The 24620-nt window shown below is 38.3% G+C and overlaps 1 protein-coding gene across 2 annotated transcripts in view; it reads left to right on the top strand.

The window, feature by feature from the left end:
* Positions 1-24620, top strand: part of INTS10 (integrator complex subunit 10) — a 48611-nt gene that overhangs the window by 9601 nt on the left and 14390 nt on the right. For both annotated transcript variants that reach the window (XM_039331717.1, XM_039331716.1), the window contains exons 4-11: positions 10297-10436; positions 11243-11324; positions 12767-12907; positions 15498-15669; positions 18145-18314; positions 18934-19067; positions 19811-19964; positions 20449-20531. In XM_039331717.1, coding sequence (XP_039187651.1) covers positions 10297-10436; positions 11243-11324; positions 12767-12907; positions 15498-15669; positions 18145-18314; positions 18934-19067; positions 19811-19964; positions 20449-20531 — 1076 coding nt within the window. The remainder of the gene's footprint in view (positions 1-10296; positions 10437-11242; positions 11325-12766; positions 12908-15497; positions 15670-18144; positions 18315-18933; positions 19068-19810; positions 19965-20448; positions 20532-24620) is intronic.

The raw sequence follows: 24620 nt of genomic DNA, 5'->3' as shown, positions 1-24620 counted from the left end.
TCCAGGGCATCCCCGGGGCCAACACCCCTTGCTCGCTACTTACTGCCCGTTCGCTTCCAAATGCCACTTGCTCACGGGTCTAGGACCATAAGGCTCCTATCCTTGGCCCCACCTCCTTTTTGAACCTCCCGCCTCTACTCATTTGCCTCCAGCATTCCTTGGCTGACCCACCCTCACCCATTCTCCCTGGCAAATGGGCCCCATGCCCTCCACTTTGTACTCTTCGGCCCAGCCCATTCACTGAAGCCACCTTTGTCCTGTGCTTTTGGCCATAGTTTGCCGCCAGCCAACCAGATGGATGGCAGGCAGCAACCATGGTGCTACGGGAGCAGTGTGCAATTGCCAGTAGGTGGTTGCAGGGGCTTTGGGGAGAAGTATGGCTTCTGCCGTTTAAGTGGGGGCATGTGGGTGCTAGTTGGTTATCCCCCAAAGATTCCCTAACTTTAAAACAGCTCTTGGGTGGCAACAGTAATTCAGCACGAGGGGTTCAGAAGAAAGAGGTGCAGGCAATGCTAACATCGAAGAATGAGGGGCTCAGAGGCAGCTACAAGCAGGGGAGGCCGGGGGGGGGAGGGCAAAGAAAGGAAATCAAACCTGATTGACAGGGAGCATAGTAACCCTGCTCCTACTCCACAGAGGGCAGATCCCCATCATCCCAGCCTGGCAGGGGTCTTCCTGCCCCACCGTTGCAGACAAAGGGGGGCTCCAGTGAGGAGGAGGTGGAGGAAGAGGGTTTAAGCAAGCTTAGCAATTGGAGTGGGGATCTCCCCCCCCAAAAAACATGCTTCATGGGTAACTTTGCAGCATGTCAGAAGAGATCAAAACCTGCTGCAACATCCAGCAGATGGGGAGGGAATAAAAACCAAACAGCCCACCCGCCAATCCTCAACAGAAATGCTCACAACGAAAGCCTCGGACAGGGGGAAGAGCGTGGGCAGGCGGGCGTCTTGCTCAGCTGGTGGTTGGGGGGCGAAGGGGGCACCTACACCCCTTCCCGAACACTGGCCTCCCACAAAAGCAGGATGAAAACTCTGAAAAGTGACAAAGAAAAAATGTTAAAACAGAAGAGTGTCTCACAATGGTTTTCTTCCCCATTTCCTTCTAGCTGCAGTTTAAATATGTAAAGACCACAAAAGAAAAAACTTGATTTTCTCTCATTTTAATTCAGAAGGCAGGAACAGGAGGATTGGGGGACGGTTTGTTTCAAAGGAAGGGAAAGAGAGGGGCTGGGGGAGCGTGGCAGGCGAAAGGCGATGGCACAAGGCTTCTGGCTATGTGGGGAGGGACATTGGGGGCACGTTCTCTTTAAAAGAGCAAAACGAGGCAAAAAATAAAAATCCCCCACTCACTCCTCCTCCCAAAAACCTGGATGCAAATGTAATCTTTTTTTCTTGTTTTGATTCCCCCCTTCCTCTACCCTGTTTCCCCCCTCCTCCTTCCTAAGATGCTAATCACACTTCTCTGACAAAGAGAAGTTGAGAAAAATTGCACTTATAAAATGAAAAGAATTATTATTGGATGTTCCCAGGACACTGTGAACATCATAACTATGAGTCAGTTGAATTTTAATCACATGATCCTTGGAATGCTGCGATCTGCATCCAGCTTTTTGGGAAGTGGAGTGACTGGGGGATTTTTATTTTTTGCCTCATTTTGCTCTTTTAAAGAGAATGCGCTGCCCCCAACGGCAGAAGCCACGCGCCCTCACCCTTCGCCTGCTGTGTCCGCCACAGGCCCCAAACCCCTCATTCCTTTCCTTTGAAACAAACAAACCCCCCCGCCCCCAAGTTTGCCTTCCCTGGCAGCCTAGCCTAATGCAGCCATGAGCCTAAACCAGATCATCCAGGACCTGACACACAACGGTGGTCAGATTGTTCTGGTTTTAGACTTCTGGTTTTGCACAGTAGTGAAGCAGCTGAGGGATCATGGGGCTCTGCACTCTATGGCCGATTTCTGCCTGTTTGGGGACCCTAAATGGGCCTGAAGTTGCCCCATAGAGGCAACAAAAAAGAAGGTAAGTCCCACTGATTGTGGAGAGATGGCAGTTGATCAGATCAGTTTGGGACAAGCCCTCAACACTGTGCTCAACAGTGTCCGTATATATAGCCAAGATATTGCAGTGGAGTTTGGCTTGGACAAATGTGCCACACTTACTATCAAACAAGGAAAAATAGTGAAAACTGAAGGAATCAAGATGCCCCATGAAAATAACATTAAGAGACTGGATGAGGAAGATTACTACAAATATTTGGGTATCCTTCAAGTTGACAACAACAAGCACACTAAAGTCAAGAAAAAGATTAGAGGTGAATACATCAAGAGAGTGAAGAAGATCTTAAAGTCCAAACTCAATGGAGGAAATACCATAAAGGCAATCAACACCTAGGCACTTCCAGTCATTAGATACACAGCTGGAATAGTGGACTGGACTCAAGCAGAACTAAAAGCAATGGATAGGAAGACCAGAAAAATAATGACAATGAATCATGCCCTTCATCCACGCAGTGACATTGACAGACTTTATCTACCAAGGCAAATAGGTGGGCGTGGAATGCTGCAAGTACATCAGATGGTTGAAGAAGAAAAAATGGCTTTGGAAGAATATCTGAAGGACAATGATGAAGATGCACTGAAATTAGTATATCAGGAAGGCTTATTGACTACTGGAGAGACCAAACTGGCCTACAAGAAAGACCAAATGAAGAACAGAATAGATGCATGGGAAGACAAAGAACTACATAACCAGTACATTAAAAAAATTAGCTGGGAATGCAGATAATAACAAGACCTGGCAATAACTAAGAGCAGGAAAATTGAAGAAAGAGATCGAGGGACTAATTCTGGCTGCACAAGACCAAGCCTTAAGGACAAATGCATATAAAGTCAAAACTGAGAAGACAGCAACAGTAAGTGCCACCTATGCAAACACACTGAAGAAACAGTGGACCACCTTGTAAGCTGCTGCAAGAAGATCGCACAGACTGACTACAAGCAGTGGCATGAGAAAGTACCAACAATGGTGCATTGGAAGATCTGCAAGAAATATCATTTGCCTGTAAGCAAGAACTGGTGGGATCATAAAATAGAGAAACTCATAGAACATGATAAAGTTTAAACTGCTCTAGGACTTTGGAATTCAAACAGACAAGCACCTGCAACATAACACCCCAGATTTAACAATTGTCGATAAGAAAGACAAAAAAGTCTGGATAGTGGACGTGGCAGTGCCAGGAGACAGCAGAATAGACAAGAAAGAACTGGAGAAGATAACAATATACAAAGACCTACAAATAGAAATAAAAAGCTGTGGCAACAGCAAGCAAGGGTAGTACCAATAGTAATAGGCGCCTTGAATGCACTCCCAAGACAACTGGAGCACCACTTGAACACCATTGCCATTGACGAATTCATCATTAGACAATTGCAAAAGGTGGCCTTACTAGGAACCGCCTCCATCCTGCGACGATATCTGTAATAACATCAAACATCCACATCTGCCTATCTCAGGTCCCTGGTAAAGACTCGATAGGTAGACAAAATGCCAAATCCAGTCTGAACATCTGGCTGATTGTGCAATGATCCATAATAATAATAATAATAATAATAATAATAATAATAATAATAATAATAATAAGTTGAAATGAAAGAACTAGTAATAACAACAAAAATGGTAGAAAAAAGAGCAAAGAAAATCAAAAATTGGTCAGCACCAGGTGAAGATGAACTGCATGGGTTTTGGTTGAAACATCTAACTGTTATACACCCACTCATTGCCAAGCAGTTCAACAATGTACTACAAGGAGGAGAAATTGAAAAGTGGCTAACAACTGGGAAAACCTACCTAATAATGAAAAATCCAGCAAAAGGGGCAACACCAGGTAACTACAGGCCAATTACCTGCTTACCAACAACTTTCAAATTACTAACTGGTGTGATAGCTGATGCAGTACAACAGCATCTAGTTGAAAACAATCTCTTTCCACCTGAGCAGAAAGGAAACCGCCCCAATAGCAGAGGAACAAAAGATCAACTCCTAATAGACAAAATGATCTTGGAAAACTGCAAGAGAAGGAAGACCAACCTGAATGTGGCATGGATTGACTACAAAAAGGCATTTGACTCTCTGCCACATGATTGGATAATAAAGTGCCTAGAAATAACAGGAGTCAGTAGAAACATCAGAAAATTTGTGCAAAGATTGATGGCACAATGGAGACACAGTTGCAGATCAATGGTGAGAGACTGGGAGAGGTTAATATCAAGAGAGGAATATTTCAAGGAGATTCATTATCACCATTACTATTTGTTATTGCACTGTTTCCTCTGTCAACAATACTGAATAACTCAGGACATGGCTATCAAACATCAAAAACATCTGCTAGACTATCCCACCTCCTTTACATGGATGATCTGAAGCTGTATGGAAAAACATCATCTGAAATAGAATCGCTGATCAACACTGTCCGTATATATAGCCAAGATATTGTAATGGAGTTTGGCTTGGACAAATGTGCCACACTTACTATCAAACAAGGAAAAATAGTGAAAACTGAAGGAATCAAGATGCCCCACGAAAATAACATTAAGAGTCTGGATGAGGAAGAGTACTACATATACTTGGATATTCTTCAAGCTGACAACATCAAGCACACTGAAGTCAAGAAAAAGATTAGAGGTGAATACATCAAGAGAGTGAAGAAGATCTTAAAGTCCAAACTCAATGGAGGAAATACATAAAGGCAATCAACACCTGGGCAATCCCAGTCATTAGGTACACAGCTGGAATAGTGGACTGGACTCAAGCAGAACTAAAAGCAATGGATAGGCAGACCAGAAAAATAATGACAATGAATCATGCCCTTCATCCACGCAGTGACATTGATAGACTTTATCTACCAAGGCAAATAGGTGGGCGTGGAATGCTACAAGTACATCAGATGGTTGAAGAAGAAAAAATGGCTTTGGAAGAATATCTGAAGAACAATGATGAAGATGCACTGAAATTAGTATATCAGGAAGGCTTACTAACTACTGGAGAGACCAAACTGGCCTACAGGAAAGACCAAATGAAGAACAGAATAGAGGCATGGGAAGACAAAGCACTACATGGCCAATACATGAAAAAAATAGCTGGGAAAGCAGATAATAATAAAACCTGGCAATGACTAAGAGCAGGAAAATTGAAGAAAGAGACCGAGGGACTAATTCTGGCTGCACAAGACCAAGCCTTAAGGACAAACGCATACAAAGTCAAAATTGAGAAGACAGCAACAGACAGTAAGTGCCGCCTATGCAAAGAAGCTGAAGAAACAGTGGACCACTTGGTAAGCTGTTGCAAGAAGATTGCACAGACTGATTACAAGCAGCGGCATGACAAAGTAGCAACAATGGTGCATTGGAAGATCTGCAAAAAATATCATTTGCCTGTAAGCAAAAACTGGTGGGATCATAAAATAGAGAAAGTCATAGAAAATGATAAAATTAAACTGCTCTGGGACTTCAGAATTCAAACAGACAAGCACCTGCAACATAACACCCCAGACTTAACAATTGTCGATAAGAAAGACAAAAAAGTCTGGATAGTGGACGTGGCAGTGCCTGGAGACAGCAGAATAGAAGAGAAAGAACTGGAGAAGATAACAAAATACAAAGACCTACAAATAGAAATAGAAAGACTGTGGCAAAAGCAAGCAAGGGTAGTACCAATAGTCATAGGCTCTTTGGGTGCAATCCCAAAACAACTGGAGCACCACTTGAACACCATTGGCATTGACAAATTCGCTATTAGTCAATTGCAAAAGGCGGCCTTATTAGGAACTGCTTCCATCCTGCGACGATATCTGTAATACCATCAAACATCCACATCTGCCTATCCCAGGTCCTGGGTAAGGACTCGATAGGTAGACAAAATGCCAAATCCAGTCTGAACATCTGGCTGACTGTGCGATGATCGATAATAATAATAATAATATAATGATGATGATGATGACATTGACAGACTTTATCTACCAAGGCAAATAGGTGGGTGTGGAATGCTACAAGTACATCAGATGGTTGAAGAAGAAAAAATGTCTTGGAAGAATAACTGAAGAACAATGATGAAGATGCACTGAAATTAGTATATCAGGAAGGCTTACTGATTACTGGAGAGATCAAACTGGCCTACAAGAAAGACCAAATGAAGAACAGAATAGAGGCATGGGAAGACAAAGCACTACATGGCCAATACATTAAAAAAATAGCTGGGAAAGCAGATAATAACAAGACCTGGCAATGGCTAAGAGCAGGAAAATTGAAGAAAGAGACCGAGGGACTAATTCTGGCTGCACAAGACCAAGCCTTAAGGACAAATGCATATAAAGTCAAAATTGAGAAGACAGCAACAGACAGTAAGTGCCGCCTATGCAAAGAAGCTGAAGAAACAGTGGACCACCTGGTAAGCTGTTGCAAGAAGATTGCACAGACTGACTACAAGCAGCGGCATGACAAAGTAGCAACAATGGTGCATTGGAAGATCTGCAAAAAATATCATTTGCCTGTAAGTGAAAACATGTGGGTTCATAAAATAAAGAAAGTCATAGAAAATGATAAAATTAAACTGCTCTGGGACTTCAGAATTCAAACAGACAAGCACCTGCAACATAACACCCCGGACTTAACAATTGTCGATAAGAAAGACAAAAAAGTCTGGATAGTGGACGTGGCATTGTCTGGAGACAGCAGAATAGACGAAAAAGAACTGGAGAAGATCACAAAATACAAAGACATACAAATAGAAATAGAAAGACTGTGGCAAAAGCAAGCAAGGGTAGTACCAATAGTAATAGGCTCCTTGGGTGCAATCCCAAAACAACTGGAGCACCACTTGAACACCATTGGCATTGACAAATTCGCTATTAGTCAATTGCAAAAGGCGGCCTTACTAGGAACTGCTTCCATCCTGCGACGATATCTGTAATACCATCAAACATTCACATCTGCCTATCCCAGGTCCTGGGTAAGGACTCGATAGGTAGACAAAATGCCAAATCCAGTCTGAACATCTGGCTGACTGTGCGATGATCCATAATAATAATAAAGTTGGATGGGACCTTGGAGGTCTTCTAGTCCAATCCCCTGCTCAGGCAGGAAACCCTGTACCATTTCAGACAAATGGCTGTCCAGTCTCTTCTTAAAAATGTTCAGTGTTGTAGCATTCACCGCTTCTGGAGGCAGATTATTCCACTGGTTAATTGTTCTAACTGTCAGAAAGTTTCTCCTTAGTTCTAGGTTCTCTCCTTGATTAGTTTCCATCCGTTGCTTCTTGTTCTGCCTTCCGGCGCTTTGGAGGATAGCTTGACTCCCTCTTCTTTGTGGCAGCCCCTCAGGTATTGGAACACTGCTATCATGTCCCCCTTGCCCTTCTCTTCATTAAACTAGACATACCCAATTCCAGCAACCGTTCCTTATTATGTTTTAGTCTCCAGACCTCTAATCATCTTTGTTGCTCATCTCTACTCTTTCTAGAGTCTTAACATCTTTTTTACATCGTGGTGACCAAAACTGATGCAGTATTCCAATTGTGGCCTTACTAAGGCATTGTAAAGGAATATTAATATTTCACGTGATCTTGATCCTCTGTTAAGGCAGCCTAACACTGTGTTGCCTTTTTTGGCAGCTGCAGCACACTGCTGGCTCATATCTAAGTGATTGTCCACTAGGACTCAGAGATCCCTCTCACAGTTACTACTATTGAGCAAGGTACCCCCTATACTATACCTGTACATTTGGTTTTTCTTGCCTAAATGTAGAACTTTACTTTTTTCAGCGTTGAATTTCATTTTGTTAGATAGTGCCCAGTGTTCCAGTTTATTCAGATCCTCCTGTATCTTAAGCCTATCTTCTGGAGTGTTTGTTATTCCTGCCAGCTTGGTATTGTTTGCAAATTTGATGGATTTACCAAAGGGAATATTTAAAAATTAAACATTCGTTTGCATATGGTTAAAGAAATAGAAAGATTTTGGATATAAATGAAGATTAGTTTAAGAGGGATGAACCGTTCAAGTAACACAACATTTTTTCTTTCTTTCTTATTTTATGTTTTACTTTTTGATATGAGAAATATAAAAATGTTGGGATGGTTTATATAAAAGAAATGTTTTCTCTGTTTTTTTTTCTTTTCTTTTTTTAAGATATGAGAAATGTAAAAGTGTTGGGATGGTTTGTATGAGAAAAAAGACTTACATACTTAAGTGTAATTAATTTTGAAAAAATCTTTACCAGTAAAATGCTTTGAATATTGTGGGGAAAACAAATTTAAATAAAAACTTTGTAAACAGGATCTATGACGAGGCAACCAAGATGACCAATCAGAAAAGAAACTTTATATTGATGTGGTTATTATTTGCAGAAACATGAGCAAAATGTGTATATTTAATTGCCATTTATTTAAATAATAAGAACTGAATAATTTAAGGTTGAGCACCTCCTCTGGGTGCATGCACAGGAGGCAGTGAGGGCATGGGGGCTGTCAGTGCCCAGCAGCACCTCGGCCGCTCATTGGCCAGCAGCAACAGCCAACTGGCCTACAATGTCACTAAGCATCTTTGATATGGCCCCAGAGATTCCTAGTCTGGCTTTCAAACAGATATAGACAGAGGGATATCCCTCAGAGGACTACCCACTGAGTAAGTCTGGGCAAAGCTGGGACTGGGTTTATATACACGAAGTTGGAGCCCAGGACACTTGAGGTAAAAGGATAAGAAAAACAAGGGAAAGAACAGGAGTTGTATTAGAGGGAAGAGAGGTGAAAAGATGGGTTCAGAAAGGATCGGGACAACTGGCCCAGGATTTCCAATTCCACTTTTGGTTCTGCAGCCAACCAGTTTTTTCTCCTCACCATGATGACTTCATCCTCACCTCAGTTTACAACAGAAAAAATACCACCAGATGGAGGCTGAGGCTGCCTGGGGTCTCTGCCATCCCCCTGTCCTCCTCTCAACACGTCAGAGAGAAAGGTGCCCAGACTTCCCAGGATCTCCCTTCCTCCCATCCCCTGAAGGTGGCTGAAGGGCACAAAGGGGTGTGTGAGCCTCTTATAAGACTGACACCTCAGCCGGACATGCCCTCTTCTTTCTTCAAGCCTCAAGCGCAAAGGCATCTGCAGCACTTTTTCTAGACTTTATTCTTTCCTGAAAACGAGCTCCTCCTTGTTGCTGGCCTTCCCACACAAATGCTTAGGAAAGCAGCCAAACCACCACCTACTTGAAGGAGACATCTGCCACCAATCTCGGGGATGGACCCATCTGTAGCTGTGCAGTTCCTGTGCGAGGTTCTTCAGTCTGCCTGCCACCCCTCCCTCTGGAGGGAGCTAATTGCTCCCGGGAGGAGTTGCATTTTGGATGCTGGTTGCGGTGGTACAGATGGATGAGATGTGATTGTCTTCCTTGCACCCCAAACTTTTTGGGAAATGAGATTTAAAAGTTTGCATGTGGAAGAAATTCTGAAGCTGATTTGCCAGCCCTGGTATTAGCGGTATTCCAAGTAATTACAATTTGTAATAATAATTACATCGTGGATTGGCAGGAAAAGAAAGACGAGTGTGTTTCATAACCTAAAACATGGTTATTGCAACCAAGATTCCTTGTATACCTAGGCAGCTTTGTTGAGAAAAGTAACGAATATTGAGAATGTTATTTGGAAAAACCCTAACCCCAACCCTAATCCTAACCTGAACCCAAATCCCAATTCCGATCCCACCTCATCCCATACCCTATAAAAAGAAGTTATGCTGCGAGTTTCATCAGGAATTGGTACCCAGGGGACTGACTTTTTCTGCCCTGGTGCCTGCCCTATGGAACATTATTCCCCTCTCACCAGATGAGGTTATTTGTATCCTTGATAACCTTAATAACCTTCTGGAAGTCCCTGAAAACATGCCTGTGTCAGGAGCTTAGGGATCAAAAAGAAATGGTAATCTAATGAGATGGCTGCATTGTTTTTAACATCAATTTTTCTACTACCATGCTATATAATGTTGCTGGTATATTTTAAATTTTTATTTGTTTTAATATTTTAATTTTACAATTGTTTTTATTCTGTTTTTATTTTTTTCTGCAAGATGGGCAGCTATAAATATGATAAATACATAAATTTGGAAAAAGTACATTCTCTTCACAGAAACAAAATACTTGAGCTAAGTTTTACCTCAGATTTTTATGTCTTTTTTTCCCTATGTTCACACCATACTTTTAGTTTCCAATTTTTACTTATACCCTACCCTTTAAAAACATTAGTTCAATATTATTCTCCCTTTAGGTTTATTTGAAACTCTTCCCGGCCGAGTTCAATGTGAAATGTTATTAAAAGCTACAGACCAGTGCTTCAATACTTTAGAACGGGCAGAAATGTTACTTCTGCTTTTACGGCGTTTTCCTGAGACGGTGGTTCAGCATGGGGTAAGAGGATGAAGATTATACGCTAAATACTTGCATATTCTTTCTTTAAGATATTATAAAGCTTCTCAAAACAAATGTGTGTATTTTGAATTAACTTAGTAGATAAAAGTACAGATTGATAAGATGGAAATAAAGGCAATTTCTAGCAGCAATAACCAATACTGGGAGTATGAAGGTTGGCCTATTTCATAATAAAATGTTCTTGTCCAAAAGCTTAATTGAGACAATAATGTAGATTTGTGTGCCTATTCCTTCCTTTTTACTTGTTTATACAGATAACAGGTAGTCCTTGGCTTACAATCATTCAAAGTTACAACAGCACTGAAAAAAGTGATTTACAGTTGTTGCAGCATTTCCAAGGTCACGTGTTTGATATCCGAGTGCTTGGCAATTGGCATTTATTTATGATGGTTGCAGTGGCCTGGGTCCATGTGATTACCATTTTGCAATCTTCCCAGATAAGTTCAGACAAGCAAAGAGCTGAAAAGCTGGATTTGCTTAATGACCACATGATTCACTTAACAATTGAAGTTATTCACTTAACAACCATGGCAAAAAAGCTCCTGAAATTGGGCATAACTCAATTTAACAACTGCGGTTTTTAGCAACCAAAATTCTGATCCCAGTTGTCATAATTGAGGACTGTCTGTATTTTTGATTGTACTGGCCATAGCATGTTAAAGAGCTAGTTTTTGAAGTATTGAGGAAAGAATTGTTAGCTTTATTTATGCAATATGTTACAAACAATATGAAAAACATATATAAGGAAGAAGAAACAAGTTTGATTTTCTTTAAATTTTGCAAAGGTGGGCCTTGGGGAAACGTTGTTAGAAGCAGAAAATATTGAAGATCAAGAATCTCCTGTTAATTGCTTTAGAAAATTATTTGGTAAGAATATAATTTTGTTCCAAGACTAAAATAACAAAATATTGCACCATTTTATATATTGAATGTTGTGATATAGTTGTGAAATCTTTAAAATATTTACTTGTATATGAGTTGTATGAATAAATGAATATTCATTTATGTCATTTTTTTCCTTTGGTTTGTCAGCTGACAGTGCAGTTGGGATAAAAAGTAAAACGGGAATATTTAAATATTTAGAATCACAATGGGGAAATGGGGAATAATAAGAACACTTTAATTTACCTTTTATATTTGAAGCTCCTCTATTTTTTATATTATAAGCTCTTTAGGAATAGGGAATAGTGATCCAGACATATTTGTAATAAAAAAAAAATATTGAAAGAAATTCTACAGGTAGTCCTCAACTTAATAATGTTTATTCAGCAACTGAAGTTATAACAGCACTGAATAAATGATGGTTACAACTGGTCATTGGCATTCTGACTGTCTCAGCATTCCTGTGGTCACATGATTATGCTCTGAGAGTTTGGCAACCCATTTGCACCTATAGAAAATCAGTGGGGAAGCCAGAAAGGAAGGTCACAAGTTGTTGGAGTAAATCTTCTCTGTCCACACCCCTTCTTAGCTTTTCTGCGCTCTCACTCATCCCCTCACAAACCTGACCTGCGCCATGCCTCTTACATACTCTCCTCAACCCATGCTGTGCCTCTTGTGCGCTCCCTTGCACCCTCATGCTGCACTTTTTACTATCAGTCATACCCTCTCTGACCTGCATTCTGCCTCTTGCATACTTTCTCTGACTTGTGCTTTCACACATCCTGCACCATGCTTCTCATACATCTTACACACCTTGATTCTCCCTTGTACTCTTGTATGCCCTTCCCAACCAATTCCTGCCCACTCCTCTCCCTCCCCCACCTGCCTGCAGGCATGGGAGTTGCAATTTCTTTCGGGCTTCCCCACTAACTTTGGTTGTGGGAAGTCAGTAGCTTGCCTAATGATCATGGGATTTGGTTATTATGTAATATAATGATATATAATATTGGGCTAAGCAATGTGATCTTGCTCTATGACCTCATTACTTAGCAACAGAAATTCCAGCTCCAATTGCCATTGTAAGTTGAGGACTATTTGTAATTGATTGATTGATTGAAGTTGTAAACTACTCTGCTCCCAATGATTCTGGATGGCTAATTGCAAACATAGATGAACATTTCAGAAGGAGCATATCTGAAAAATCATTTTCTTCTTCCTAAGGAAGAGAGAGTGTCCATTTGTTGCTTAATTTAAATAAGCTAATAGTTTTAGCTATTGTTAGCATGTTGCAGGAACAGACAAATAATCTGACTTTATTTTAAATGAATTGCAAATACCTTGCTTAAGGAATATAGGTATTGCTTTGTTAAATAATGACATGTTGCAGGAAACTGACAAATTTAATTTGATTTCATTATCATTTTCAGTTTGTGATGTTCTGCCCTTAATAATTAACAACCCTGATGTACGACTTCCTTCCACTCTATTATACAAGTACCTGAATAAAGCTGCAGAATTTTATATTAATTATGTGACTAGATCATCACTGACAGAAAACCAGTATCCAGGTAAAAATGCTAGAGCAAAATGCACTAATAAAGTAGAAATGGAAAATTAGAGAAATTAATATATTTATCAAAACAGTGGCATTATTCATACATCATATGAATATTATTTAGGAATCTTAAAATATTTAATGAATCAGTATTGCCATGTTTACATAATTCAGGAAGGGGCTGATAGAGTGCAGGGTGATTGGGGCAGATGGGCCTTTTGCACTGTGGCAATGGAGTGGCTAGCAGCAATGGTAGCACTTGGGCATAGGTGCCTGAGGACAGTGGCAGCTGGCTGAGATTATTTAAGACTTTGGGCATTTACTTTAGCCCTAGCACTGCCACTGGGTGTGCTGTCATGCAGGATGGCCAAAAGGGTGGGGGTGGGGGTGGGGAGATAAAAGCGTTGAAGCTCCCCTGTGGTTGTTAGTTCAGGCAAGCTACCAAGATCCCAAATTTTGATCATGTGACATGGCTGCAATGGCTGTAACTTCAGGACCATTTGTTTAGCACCACAGTAATTTTAAGCAGACACTGAATAAATTGTTCTTAACCAAGGACTACCTGTATATCCCTCTCAAAGAAATAAACTGTGGCTTATATGATGATATCATTTCCATAGCAGGTTAAGATAATGCCTAGGATTCTACAGCATCTGAATATCAGATTAAGTTCTCTTCCTGGTGATTCATGGCAACAAAATAGAAATGATTTATATTGTCTTCTTCCTAGTTGCCTTTTCTTTTTCCCAAAGTCCTGATATTCCCTGCACAATTTCCATCTGAGTCCAGTCCTGTTCAGTTTCTAAGCCAAAACAAGACTGGACATGTTGTTACTCAGTAATAACATTACATTAATTTTAAATTTAACCTTCTATGTTGTGTGATCTTCCTCCTAGTAAGAAAGAATGTAAATTTGGGAACTCTTATTTACCATGGGGTTTTTTTGTATACTTTATTTTCTATTTTAAGAAAATGTATATGGCTGCCCATCCCAGTCTTGGTGAGTCTGAGCAGCTTACAAATATTAAAACCCAGTATAAAAACAATAAAAAGTAATAACCCTCCTACTCTGGCAACAACAACATCTGTCAATCAAATAAACCACTTGATGGGCTCCATCCCACTCTGGGATCCCAGGCCTTTGGCAAAACCAAGTTTTCAGGGTCTTGTGAAAGAGTTTCAAAGTGGGGGGAAGTCTTATAACTATGGGGACGATGTTTTACAGAGTGGGAGCCATCATAGAGAAGGCCCTTCTTGATTCTGCCAGATGAACCCACTTAGGAGAGAGGACTCATATAATATCTTGCCTGCACAGTCAAATAGATGTGACTGGGAAAGATGACCCTTCAAATAACCTGGTCCCAAGCCACCTAGGGCTTTAAAAGTGACAACTAACACCTTGAATTGGACCTGGAAGCAAATGTGCAGTCACTGCAGCTCCCTCAGGAGAGAGAGTACATGCACACATATAGATCTGCACAAAACCATGTAGGCCGCTGCATTTTGAGCCAGTTCCGGTTGCTTTTCAAGGGCTGTCACATATAAAGCATGTTGCAATAGTCAAGACAATTAGGGCATGAGTATAATTATCATTTCATTTCTCTCATCTCTGACCTACTTTATCATCTTCAAATATTGTGATAAAGTGAAATTTGGATGATATCAATTCTTAGTGTTTATTGGATTTAAATTCTTCAGTAGCCTATTAGGTAGTTTAATTTTTAGTATCTTTTAATTTCTCCTTCCCACCCACCCATCCCCAAGTATTAAAACTAGAAACCACAATAATAAGACACAATCAGAAAATTTGCATTCTTTTGAAAAATTATCACTATTGTCTAAAAACAAAATAAGACATTAGATTTAATATAGTCAAGTAATATAAAAAGAAAGAATTAAATCTTTTTTGATATACTTTCAGGACAAAATTGGTCTAAAATCCCTAGATTTTTATTACTCAGTGTATAGTTATGTATAAAGAATGGAATTTCTGCTTCAAGAGGATTGTAATTTAAATATAACAGAGGAGATAGCAAAGGAAAGAAGGAGGAATTGAGGAAATAAAGAGATGAAAAATAATTATAATATGTAGATTGTCTTGCCTACACAGTAAGGGGTTTTATAATGAACAATTCAAATAATGATTGCCAGAAAAAAAAACACTATGCCTTTAAGAATAGATTTCTTAGGGACACAAAAAATAACAGAGCTAAATTAATGAAAATCACAGTTAAGAATGAACATAGGGAAATCAGATCTTTATGGATTTCAAGGACTAAAGATAAAAATGTTTATAGAATTTAGTTGTTTTCTTCTCCATGTTTTTCTTGATATTGGATTTAATTAATTAATTAATTAATTAAATTTATATAGCTATCCTTCCCACTAGAAGTGGCATATAATAATCAAATGAAACCAAAATATAAAAACAATAATTAAAGCAATCATTTTCAAAATATGGACAATCATTTGGTCTTAACAAACATTAGGGCACATCATTAGTATTTCATATAAGTATACATTGTTGGAATAGGAAGCAAAAGTTGTTTTTGGATATTAGGCTAATTTTTAATAATAAATTAACTGATTTCATTCATTTCTAGGAACACAGGACACATCTGATCTTGTGTCCCCTAATAAACGAAGTGCTCAGAAATATATCATTGAAAGTGTCATTGAGAAATCATGCCAGATTACAGATCCTTGGGAAAGGATATTCAAAATACTGTCTATAGTAGGTGTGAGATGTGAATGGCAGATGGACGTGGCAAGAAGGTTTGAAAAATTATTAATTTCTTAAAATATATCTAATTAACATTTGATGAATTTTGGCCTGATTCTTTTTGGCAGAACAGTACAGCTAGTCCTCGATTTATAACAGTTTATTTAGTGAACATTCAAAGTTACAATAGCACTGAAAAAAGTGACTTAGAACTGTTTTTCACACTTAGGACCGTTGCAGCATCCCCATGATCACGTAATCAAAATTCAGATGCTTGGTAACTTATTCATGTTTATGTTGTAGTGGCCCAGGGTCATGTGATTGCCTATTCTGTTCTTACAAGCAGAGTCAACAGGAAAGCCAGATTCATTTAGCAACCATATTACTAAATAATTCCAGTGAAAGGATGTAAAATAGGGCAAAATTTACTTAACAATTCTCTAATTTAGCAGCACTTGAGCTCAGTTGTCATAAATTGAGAACTACTTATATATAAAAAGAATAGCACATTTTTTTCAACCTTTGCAATGTCCCTCAGTGACATGATATTCATTACAGTCAGTACATGTCAGATTGAGGTCCAAGGATGACACCCTAAAATCAAGTCAAGCCGAGTTCTTTATTTATTTACACCTAATAGATAGATATCTCAGCAGATTAAGGCTATAAACTACTAGCCTAAGAGATATACCTGGGAGATTCTAGGATGTGGCTATTCTGCATCTTTTCCTCCTTCCCCCATCCAGTTCAGAACTGCACAGTCTCTTATTCTGGGCCTCTTGAAGATGCTTTGTTTCTCATCCAAGAAGCTTCTTCAGTTCAAAATTGAAGTTTCTTGCATGAGAAGCGAAACGTCTTCAAGAGAAAAAAATATAGAAAGTCCACTTGCCTTTGGGACAAATATCAGAAATATTACCAGGTACTTCCTTGGCTATTTACTTCCTCCCCCCCCTAAAAGATTGGGGGCACTAGGGAAAATTTAATAGTGCAAGAGAGAATGAAATCACCTCAAACCAAACAGATCTCTGCTGAAATCTGGTCGATTCTCCTCTAGCAATCTCATGAGAAGAGGACAATCTTTTGATGGGCAGGAGATGCATTTAACATTTTTTAAGAGTTGAAAGCTACATTAGATGAGGTGATAATGCACTATGAGCAATGCTGCATCAGGCACATAAGTTGAAATAAAGCTTGGAGGGATTTTCTAAGGCTCTATTTTTTTTCCTTTTTCTTTGACTTATGTGTTTATACTAAGTTTTTGTGTTCTTCTTGACTCAAAATGATGAGAAATATATCATCAACTTTCAGTGCTCGTGCCGTGAAAAGCCTTAGGGAATTGCAGAAGTTAATTTAGGACCATACAGGTAGTCCTCAAACTAGGACTATAATGGAGCCTGCTCATTAGGGTCGCAAGTGGTGACTGCTACTGAGATAGCTTCAACTTAATGATGCCACCACCTGCTCTTCCTGGTGCCACCATTAAAAGAATGCACAGTTGTTAAGTGAGCATGGGGTACCTCATGGGAGGTTGAGGTCCTGGGAGGCAGACCCGCAGCAAAAGGTTTTGCAAAGCCAAAAGCATCCTAGCGGGGGGGGGGGGAGAAGTATCAGCTAGATTAGGGCCTAGAACTGCATTCTAATGTCCCAGAAGCTTCCAAACAAGCTTCTTGGCTGATGAAGCTGACCATGTAAGCTGGGCCTCCGCCCCGATCAGCTGGCTGTGGGGAGACTGCAATTTTTTCCTGGCTCTTGCTAGTCTTTCCCTTGCTTAATTCTCTCCACCCCGCTTTGAGCTGAAGAAAAAGCTCAGTCCAAAAGCAAAAGCGACTGTAACACAAATGTGCACCAAATTGGGTCCTAAAGACAATCATACAGACGGCAAAAAGCTTTCCAAATGTTTCCAAACTTTTTGCTGACTCTCTGACTTCCTCTAGGATCCAGTAGCAGCTTTTTCTTTAGACAGGATTTTTTTCTTCAGCAATTCAACTACAAATAAGCTACAGAAAGATTTTCTTTGCTTGCTTCCTTCCTTTCCTCTACTCTTCAGCCTGGAGTCATTCATCAAGAAATTGTTAGAGTGCTAATAATGGTGACTGCTTCTGGTGGCATGGGAAGCAGGGCCATGCATTGTGGGCTCCTCTCAGAGTGGGATGAGGAGACAGAGATCAGGGATGCTGCAGCATTCCTATGGTAGGTAATAAGGGCGAATGACTGCTGGGGTTCTGGAGTCACCAAAAATTTCGAACAGGGTTGTATGTAACTTTGGGGGGGGGGGGAATGGCCATTAAGTGACTTGTCGAATCTCAAGGACTACTTGTACTCACCTTTAGCTGGCATATATGAGCCTCCCTTATTTTATATTGTTCAGAACATCACCTAACTTGAGAATAGGATTTTTGGGGAATAAAGTAAGAGGAAAATATTTAGGAATTGGTTTTTTATTTTTCTATTAAATAATTTTTTAGACTGTGCTTTACTTTATTGTATCTTATAAATTCCAGTATAACTGAATGTTCTTTTATCCTCAGAAGCTTTGGTGACATATTGCTGAAAATGAAAGATGTCTGCAGATATATAAGTAACTATGATAATGAAGCTCATGCAAAGTACAAGACCCAAGTAGTGTATTCCACAATGCTGGTCTTCTTCAAGAATGCATTCCAGTATGTCAGCAGCATTCAGCCTTCTCTTTTTCAAGGTGGGTTGAAATGATGCCCTTCCTGTAACCCTTTGGGCAGGTTTGCCAGAATTACTTTTATGTGAAGTCTAACTTAATAGTGTTATTGGTGTTTTGAAATGAAGCATTTGCATTGAGATAATTTTCTGTTTTCCACACTTAACTACATACATACATACTACACTCAAAATCTAATTATGTCATATGAAATTATTAGACTGTTCTAACTATAGATAGTTACATTAGTGATAATTGCACTATGTATCAGCACAATCCACCTTTTCTTTCTTTGTGAGTCTTGGACATAAGATCATAGTCTGTGCATGTTTTCATGGTTTTCATATTTTTTTTTTCACCTTTTGAAGTGAGAGCAGAAAAGATTTGGTGCCAGAACTTTAGAAGCTACCTTCTGTTATTGTCACAACTAACTGGGATTTTGAATTTTTTTTGTGGCACCATTCCCTAACATGGAGCCTTTCAAGTGTGTTTAAATATTTAAACAAAGGAACATATAATATTACTTGCATTTTGATAATAAACATTTGTGGTATTAATACCGAGACTTAGTATGGAGAAGTATATATTTGATAAACCAATTATAACAGGAAAAACAGAAATAATTATTTCATTTTATACCCAGGATCAAATGCTTCAAACCAAGTTCCATTGATTCTCATCGAGGATGTGTCCAATGTTTTTGGTGATACAGATATTGAACGTAGCAAACATGTTCACAAGAAACGGAAACTTGCTGAAGGGAGAGAGAAAACAATGGTGATTTTCTCTATTTTTTTTTTATAGAAATGCATAATTTGTTGTAGGTTTGGAACATTTCCCAAACATTTTCTTTTCAAAATACTGATATAGATTGATACATAAAGCACACTTGCCAAAGAGAAATTTTAAACCTTCAAGATGTATTCTCAGTGTCTGGCTTCCCTTCTTTAGAAAACCTTACTCCCTGAGGCAAAAATAATCCTAACTGTTAACAGCAGTCTGAAGAATAGTTAAACTTGCTTTTATGGAAGGCCTTTGGTGATTACTGTTTCAATTTCAAATAAGCCAGGAACTTTAGGTGCCAAAAATAAAATGTATTCAACTCATTTGTGAATGGGTATATCTATGAGTATATATTGTAATACCAGACCTATATATCCCCTACATACTTGCATATAAGTCCATCTATAGATAAGCTGAACCTCAATTTTTTAACCAAAATATGAAAAATGGATAATTCATGGGATTATTCATGAGTAAGCCAATTATGAAAATTATAGGAAACTTTTGAGTGATATTGTATTCAAGATTGGCACATTTTTATGATATTTTGGTTAAAATTTTGAGGAATGGCATATTTGAAGATGGACTTATATGTGGCAAGGACGATCTATATCATTAATTTTGGTTATTACTTAAATTATTATTGTGGATTATTTTTGTCTCCGGGAAATGATTTTGTAGTTTGGTTTGATCCAGTTGACTACTGCTTGGATTTTTATGTTTTGTCTTTGGAGTAGAGCTCTGATGATGAAGATCCTTCTGGGAAGGGTAAAAATAGGCTCATTACAATAAATGCAACAGATCTTCCAAATTCTGTTGAAGTACTAGAGAGCTTTAGATTGGCTAGAGAGAGCTGGGAACTTCTACACTCATTGGAATCATTGGATAAAGGTATTTTATTATAATGTGAAAAAAATATTTAGAGAGTTTGTTGTAATGGCTAATTCTTTATTTTGAATCTGGGTCTTAGATTTTTGACAGGGAAGTAGGCATTACTAATCTTTCCTTGAATGAGGCTTGCTGAAAAACTTAAATTAAAAATGAATAATTATTTTATTTATTATTAACACCTACACACACTGTTACATTTTTACTGGGCTGATGATTCACTGAAATTCAAAATAAATCTATTGCTATCGGTTTCAATAGCACTTGTTCCCTTTTTGATTATGAATCTGCTTGAAAATTGAATGTTTTGATCTTTCAAAGGTGCTAGTACAACTTGGGACAATTGTTTACATTCATAGAACTAGATATAAAGTGTTTATAATCAAATTTAAATTGATAAATCTTATGTCATTTCCCCTGACAACTCAGGAAGAACTGTTTCAAAGACATTATCTTATATTTTTATCTACTTCATTTCATTTTACAGAATTTACAAGAATTTGTGTGTCTTGGAAGACAGAAACCTGGCTTTGGTTCAGAATCTTCCTCACAGATATGATTATTTATCAGGTAAAAAGTGCAGGAGCAAATAGACCTACCTACGATCTATTTCTCAAGCCTCTTTCATAAGCATTTAGATTAAGGATCCCAAACTCTCCAGCTCGTTGACACTTCATGAAGTTTCATCAACCCCCAGACATTAATTATATAATAATAATTTAATGAATAATACTTCTACTATTACTATTTTTGGAAAGAAGCTGAAGAAACAGTGGACCACTTAGTTGCTGCAAGAAGATTGCATACACTAACTACTAACAACAACATAATAAACTAGCAATAATTATTGCTACCATGTTTCCTGAAAATAAGACCGGGTCTTATATATATACACACACACACACACATACATACATACATACATACATACATACATACATACATACACATACATACATATACACCAAAAGACCCATCAGGGTTTATTTTGGGGGGATGTCTGACTTTAAGGCCGCCTGCCCACTCCATCTCGTCTGGTTGCTCGCGGTCGCAATGGTATAGGAAAGCGCATGGTGTACTGGTGCCGCCACCACAAGGTGAGGCGAGGCAGGTAGAGGGGAGCTGCCCCACGTGCCCCATACCCGTTTACCTCAGGACCCCCATAGCCAGGCCACTCCCTGCTTGGCTGCCACCCCATTCGCCACCTGTATTGTATGGTTTCAGTGGTGGCAGCTCTGGAGGCTGGTGGTAGGTAGGCAGTGTGATGCAATGTGATGCAGCATTGCAGGACCCAAGCGGCAGGTGGAGGACGAGGCAGCTGCTGGTGCCAGCAGGTGATCTCGGGGGCATGCCAGCGGGGACCGAAGAAAGCCCCTCCCCAAAAATCAGGCTAGGGTTTATTTTCTGGGTGGGTCTTATTTTCGGGAAAACACAGTAGAATATCTGCAAGATATTCTATTTGCATGTAACCTAGACTTGGTAAAATCACAAAATAGACAGAGTCATAGAAAATGGAGAAGCTAAAGTGCTCTGGGATTTTAGAATTCAAGCAAACAAGCACCTTCCAGATAACAGAAAGAAAAAAGTCTGGATTGTAGGTGTGGCAGTTGCTGGAGACAGCAAAATAGAAGAGAGATAACTAGAGAAAGCCACAAAAATAAAAACCTACAATTTGGGAGTATACATTACAGCTTCTAATGTTAAATTGTATAAAAATAACTATGAGACATTATGGGTTAAAGTGCAAAAGGATTTAAATGATTTGAAAAACTACAATTATCTTTGCTGGGGAGAATCTCAGCGGTTAAAATGAATGTTCTTCCAAAGTTTCTTTTTTTGTTTCAAATGATACCTATTTTGAAAAAAGATGCCAATTTGGATGAATGGCAGAAGGCTATTAATAAATTTATTTGGGCGGGGAAAAAACCAAGAGTTAAGTTCAAGATTATACAAGGTGCACGGGAAAGAGGAGGACTTAAGGCGCCTAATCTGAAATTATATTATGATGCGGTGGCTTTAACATTGATTAGTGACTGGCTTAATTTAACAAATAAAAATATACTTTCTCTTGAGGGATGGGATTTACTATATGGATGGCACGCATATCTAATTTATGATAAAAAAGTAGATCAGGTTTTTAAATCCCATATTTTAAGAACTGCTTTATTGCGTGTCTGGAAGTATTATTATAGGTTAAATTATAAAATACCAATTTGGGGGATTCCTGGACACGCGATAGAGGGGTGTGAACTTGGATAGGATTTCTTATAAGGAATTAGTTAGATTGGTAGGGAAGGATTGGCAATTAAAATCTTTAGTTGAGTTAAAGCAACAAAATATTGTACAGTCTTGGTTTTAGTATAACCAATTGTTGGTTAGGTGGAGCTTAGATCAAAAGGTTGGTATTACTTTAGGGGATGAGAATTTGGTAAAACAGATTAAAGATTCAGATCGAGCCCACATAAAGAGAATTTATAATGTTTTAATAGAATTGGATTCTGAAATGGATTTAGTTAAAGATTGTATGATAAAATGGGCTCAAAATATTCAAGAATCGATTTCATTGGATACATGGGAGGTAATTTGGGTTAGAAATGTAAAATTTACCCAGGCCCAAAATTTAAGAGAAAATTTTTATAAAATGTTTTATAGGTGGCATTTGGATCCCAAAAAGCTGTCTTATATGTATCCCAATTTACAGCCCAAATGCTGGAGATGTGGTAGCTTGGATGCAACCTATTTTCATATTTGGTGGACTTGTAGAAATATAAAAGCTTTTTGGATTAAGATTTGGTGGAACATTCAAAAGATTTTTAAAAGAAAGATAAAGTTCACACCACAACTATTTTTGTTGGGTGTTATTGTAGATTGTGATGCTAAAGAAACTAATTTGATGTTGAATTTTATAACAGCTGCAAGGTTATTAGTAGGGCAATATTGGAAGAAAGATTCTTTGCCTACAATAGAAGATTGGATGCTTAAGATGTCAAATTTAGCAGAAATGGCAAAAATTTCTGCTTACTTGAAGGATCACTCACAAGAAAGATATATTTCTGTTTGGAGAAGATGGATAGATTATATTCAGAATAAATATGGGATTAAAAAGTTTAATTTAGCCTATGAGTAAACTTTAGAGTATTATTAATAGTTTTTTAAAATTTTTATTAGATTTAGTATGGTTTAACAATATTGATTTGTTTATATTATTATGTTTATTTTTAATTTGTTTATATTTATGTTATAAGGGAGTTAAAGTGCGTTATGGACTTGGTTACTTGTATAGTTGGGTAATTTTTTTTTTAGAGTTTGATTGTTTATTTGTAACCCTGTACTCAACTCTGGGAAGTGGTGGGGGGTAGAGATGGGTGGGTCTTGGGATGTATATTGTATAAAACTTTTCAATTAAAAAAAAATAAAAACCTACAAATAGAAATAAAATGACTGTGGCAAAAGAAAGCAAATGCAGTACCAATAGTAATAGGCACCTTAAATGCAATCCCCAAACAATTGAAGCACCACCTTGAATACCATTGCCATTGACAAAATCATCATCTGACAATTATTAAAGGCAGCTTTATTCGGAACAGCTTACATTCTATGTTGATACTTTTATACCATCACCATCAAAATGTCTGCTTATCTGAGGTCCTTGGGAAGGAATCAATAAGTGAGTAAAAATGCCAAATCCAGTCTAAACAACTGGCTGATTGTGCAGTAAACAACAATAATTTATTAAAATTTATTGACCATACAACTCTGAGTAACAGTTTCACAAAAAAGCCATCTCATCTTCAGAATTAGGAACAGGTGTATAGCTCTCCAGAGTTTCCAAAAGATTAATTGACCCCAATCAACCTATCATTTATTGATCTGCAGATATTTATTGACCTTTTGATCTGCAGACATTTATCAGTATTGATCATTTTGTGAAGTCTTGATTTAAATGAATGAGCACATGTTTTAACTAAACATTTTAAGTAACCTTATAATCTTCATAGGCAAATTTGTCTATTGGTGTCAGCTTTACAAGGTAGCTCTGTAAGACACTAATTCCTAAAGAAGAATGGAACTATACTTCATTGAGATAGATTAAAAACAGAATCTTATAAATCTGCCTGTGTTTGCCCTTCCCTCCTTATTATACTCCAGGGAATGGGAGATGCGTGTGTATGTGTGTGTGTGTGGGGGGGGCATGGGAGCCAGTTTGAGAGTCTTTCTAATACTGTCCAACCTTCCTGGACTTAATGCCTGCTTTTGCACTAGTTATTGTCTTTAAATGCTTCTGGATGTTTCTTCAAGATTCTTTCTATGACTCTCTACAATTGGAGGGATTATAGATAGAATAATAACTAGCATTCCCTTCTTAAAAAATTTAATGAAGAAATATCTAAAGCATTTTGATGTTTTATATTCAAAAAATATAAATTGCTGGTAAATTATAAAACTGCTAATTCAAAACTTGCTTCTTCCATAAATTTATAAATTTAGTATGTGAAATTCAGAGCTTTTTCTTAAAACTGGACTATAAGGAGGACAATACCCTCAACTTTATAAGGCTCTTTTTAGATGTTTTAAGATTTATAAAAAAAACTTGTGTGAAGCTAATGACTTGTGCAGTGTGCTATACCTGTCAGTATTAATGTATGTAAATTCTGTATG

This window comes from Crotalus tigris, unplaced genomic scaffold (assembly GCF_016545835.1).
Source record: "Crotalus tigris isolate CLP2741 ecotype Arizona unplaced genomic scaffold, ASM1654583v1 scf7180000024437.13266115, whole genome shotgun sequence".
NCBI lineage: Eukaryota > Metazoa > Chordata > Lepidosauria > Squamata > Viperidae > Crotalus > Crotalus tigris.
The sequence above is the reverse complement of the archived record's forward strand: the minus strand, read 5'-3'. Positions and strand labels throughout refer to the sequence as shown.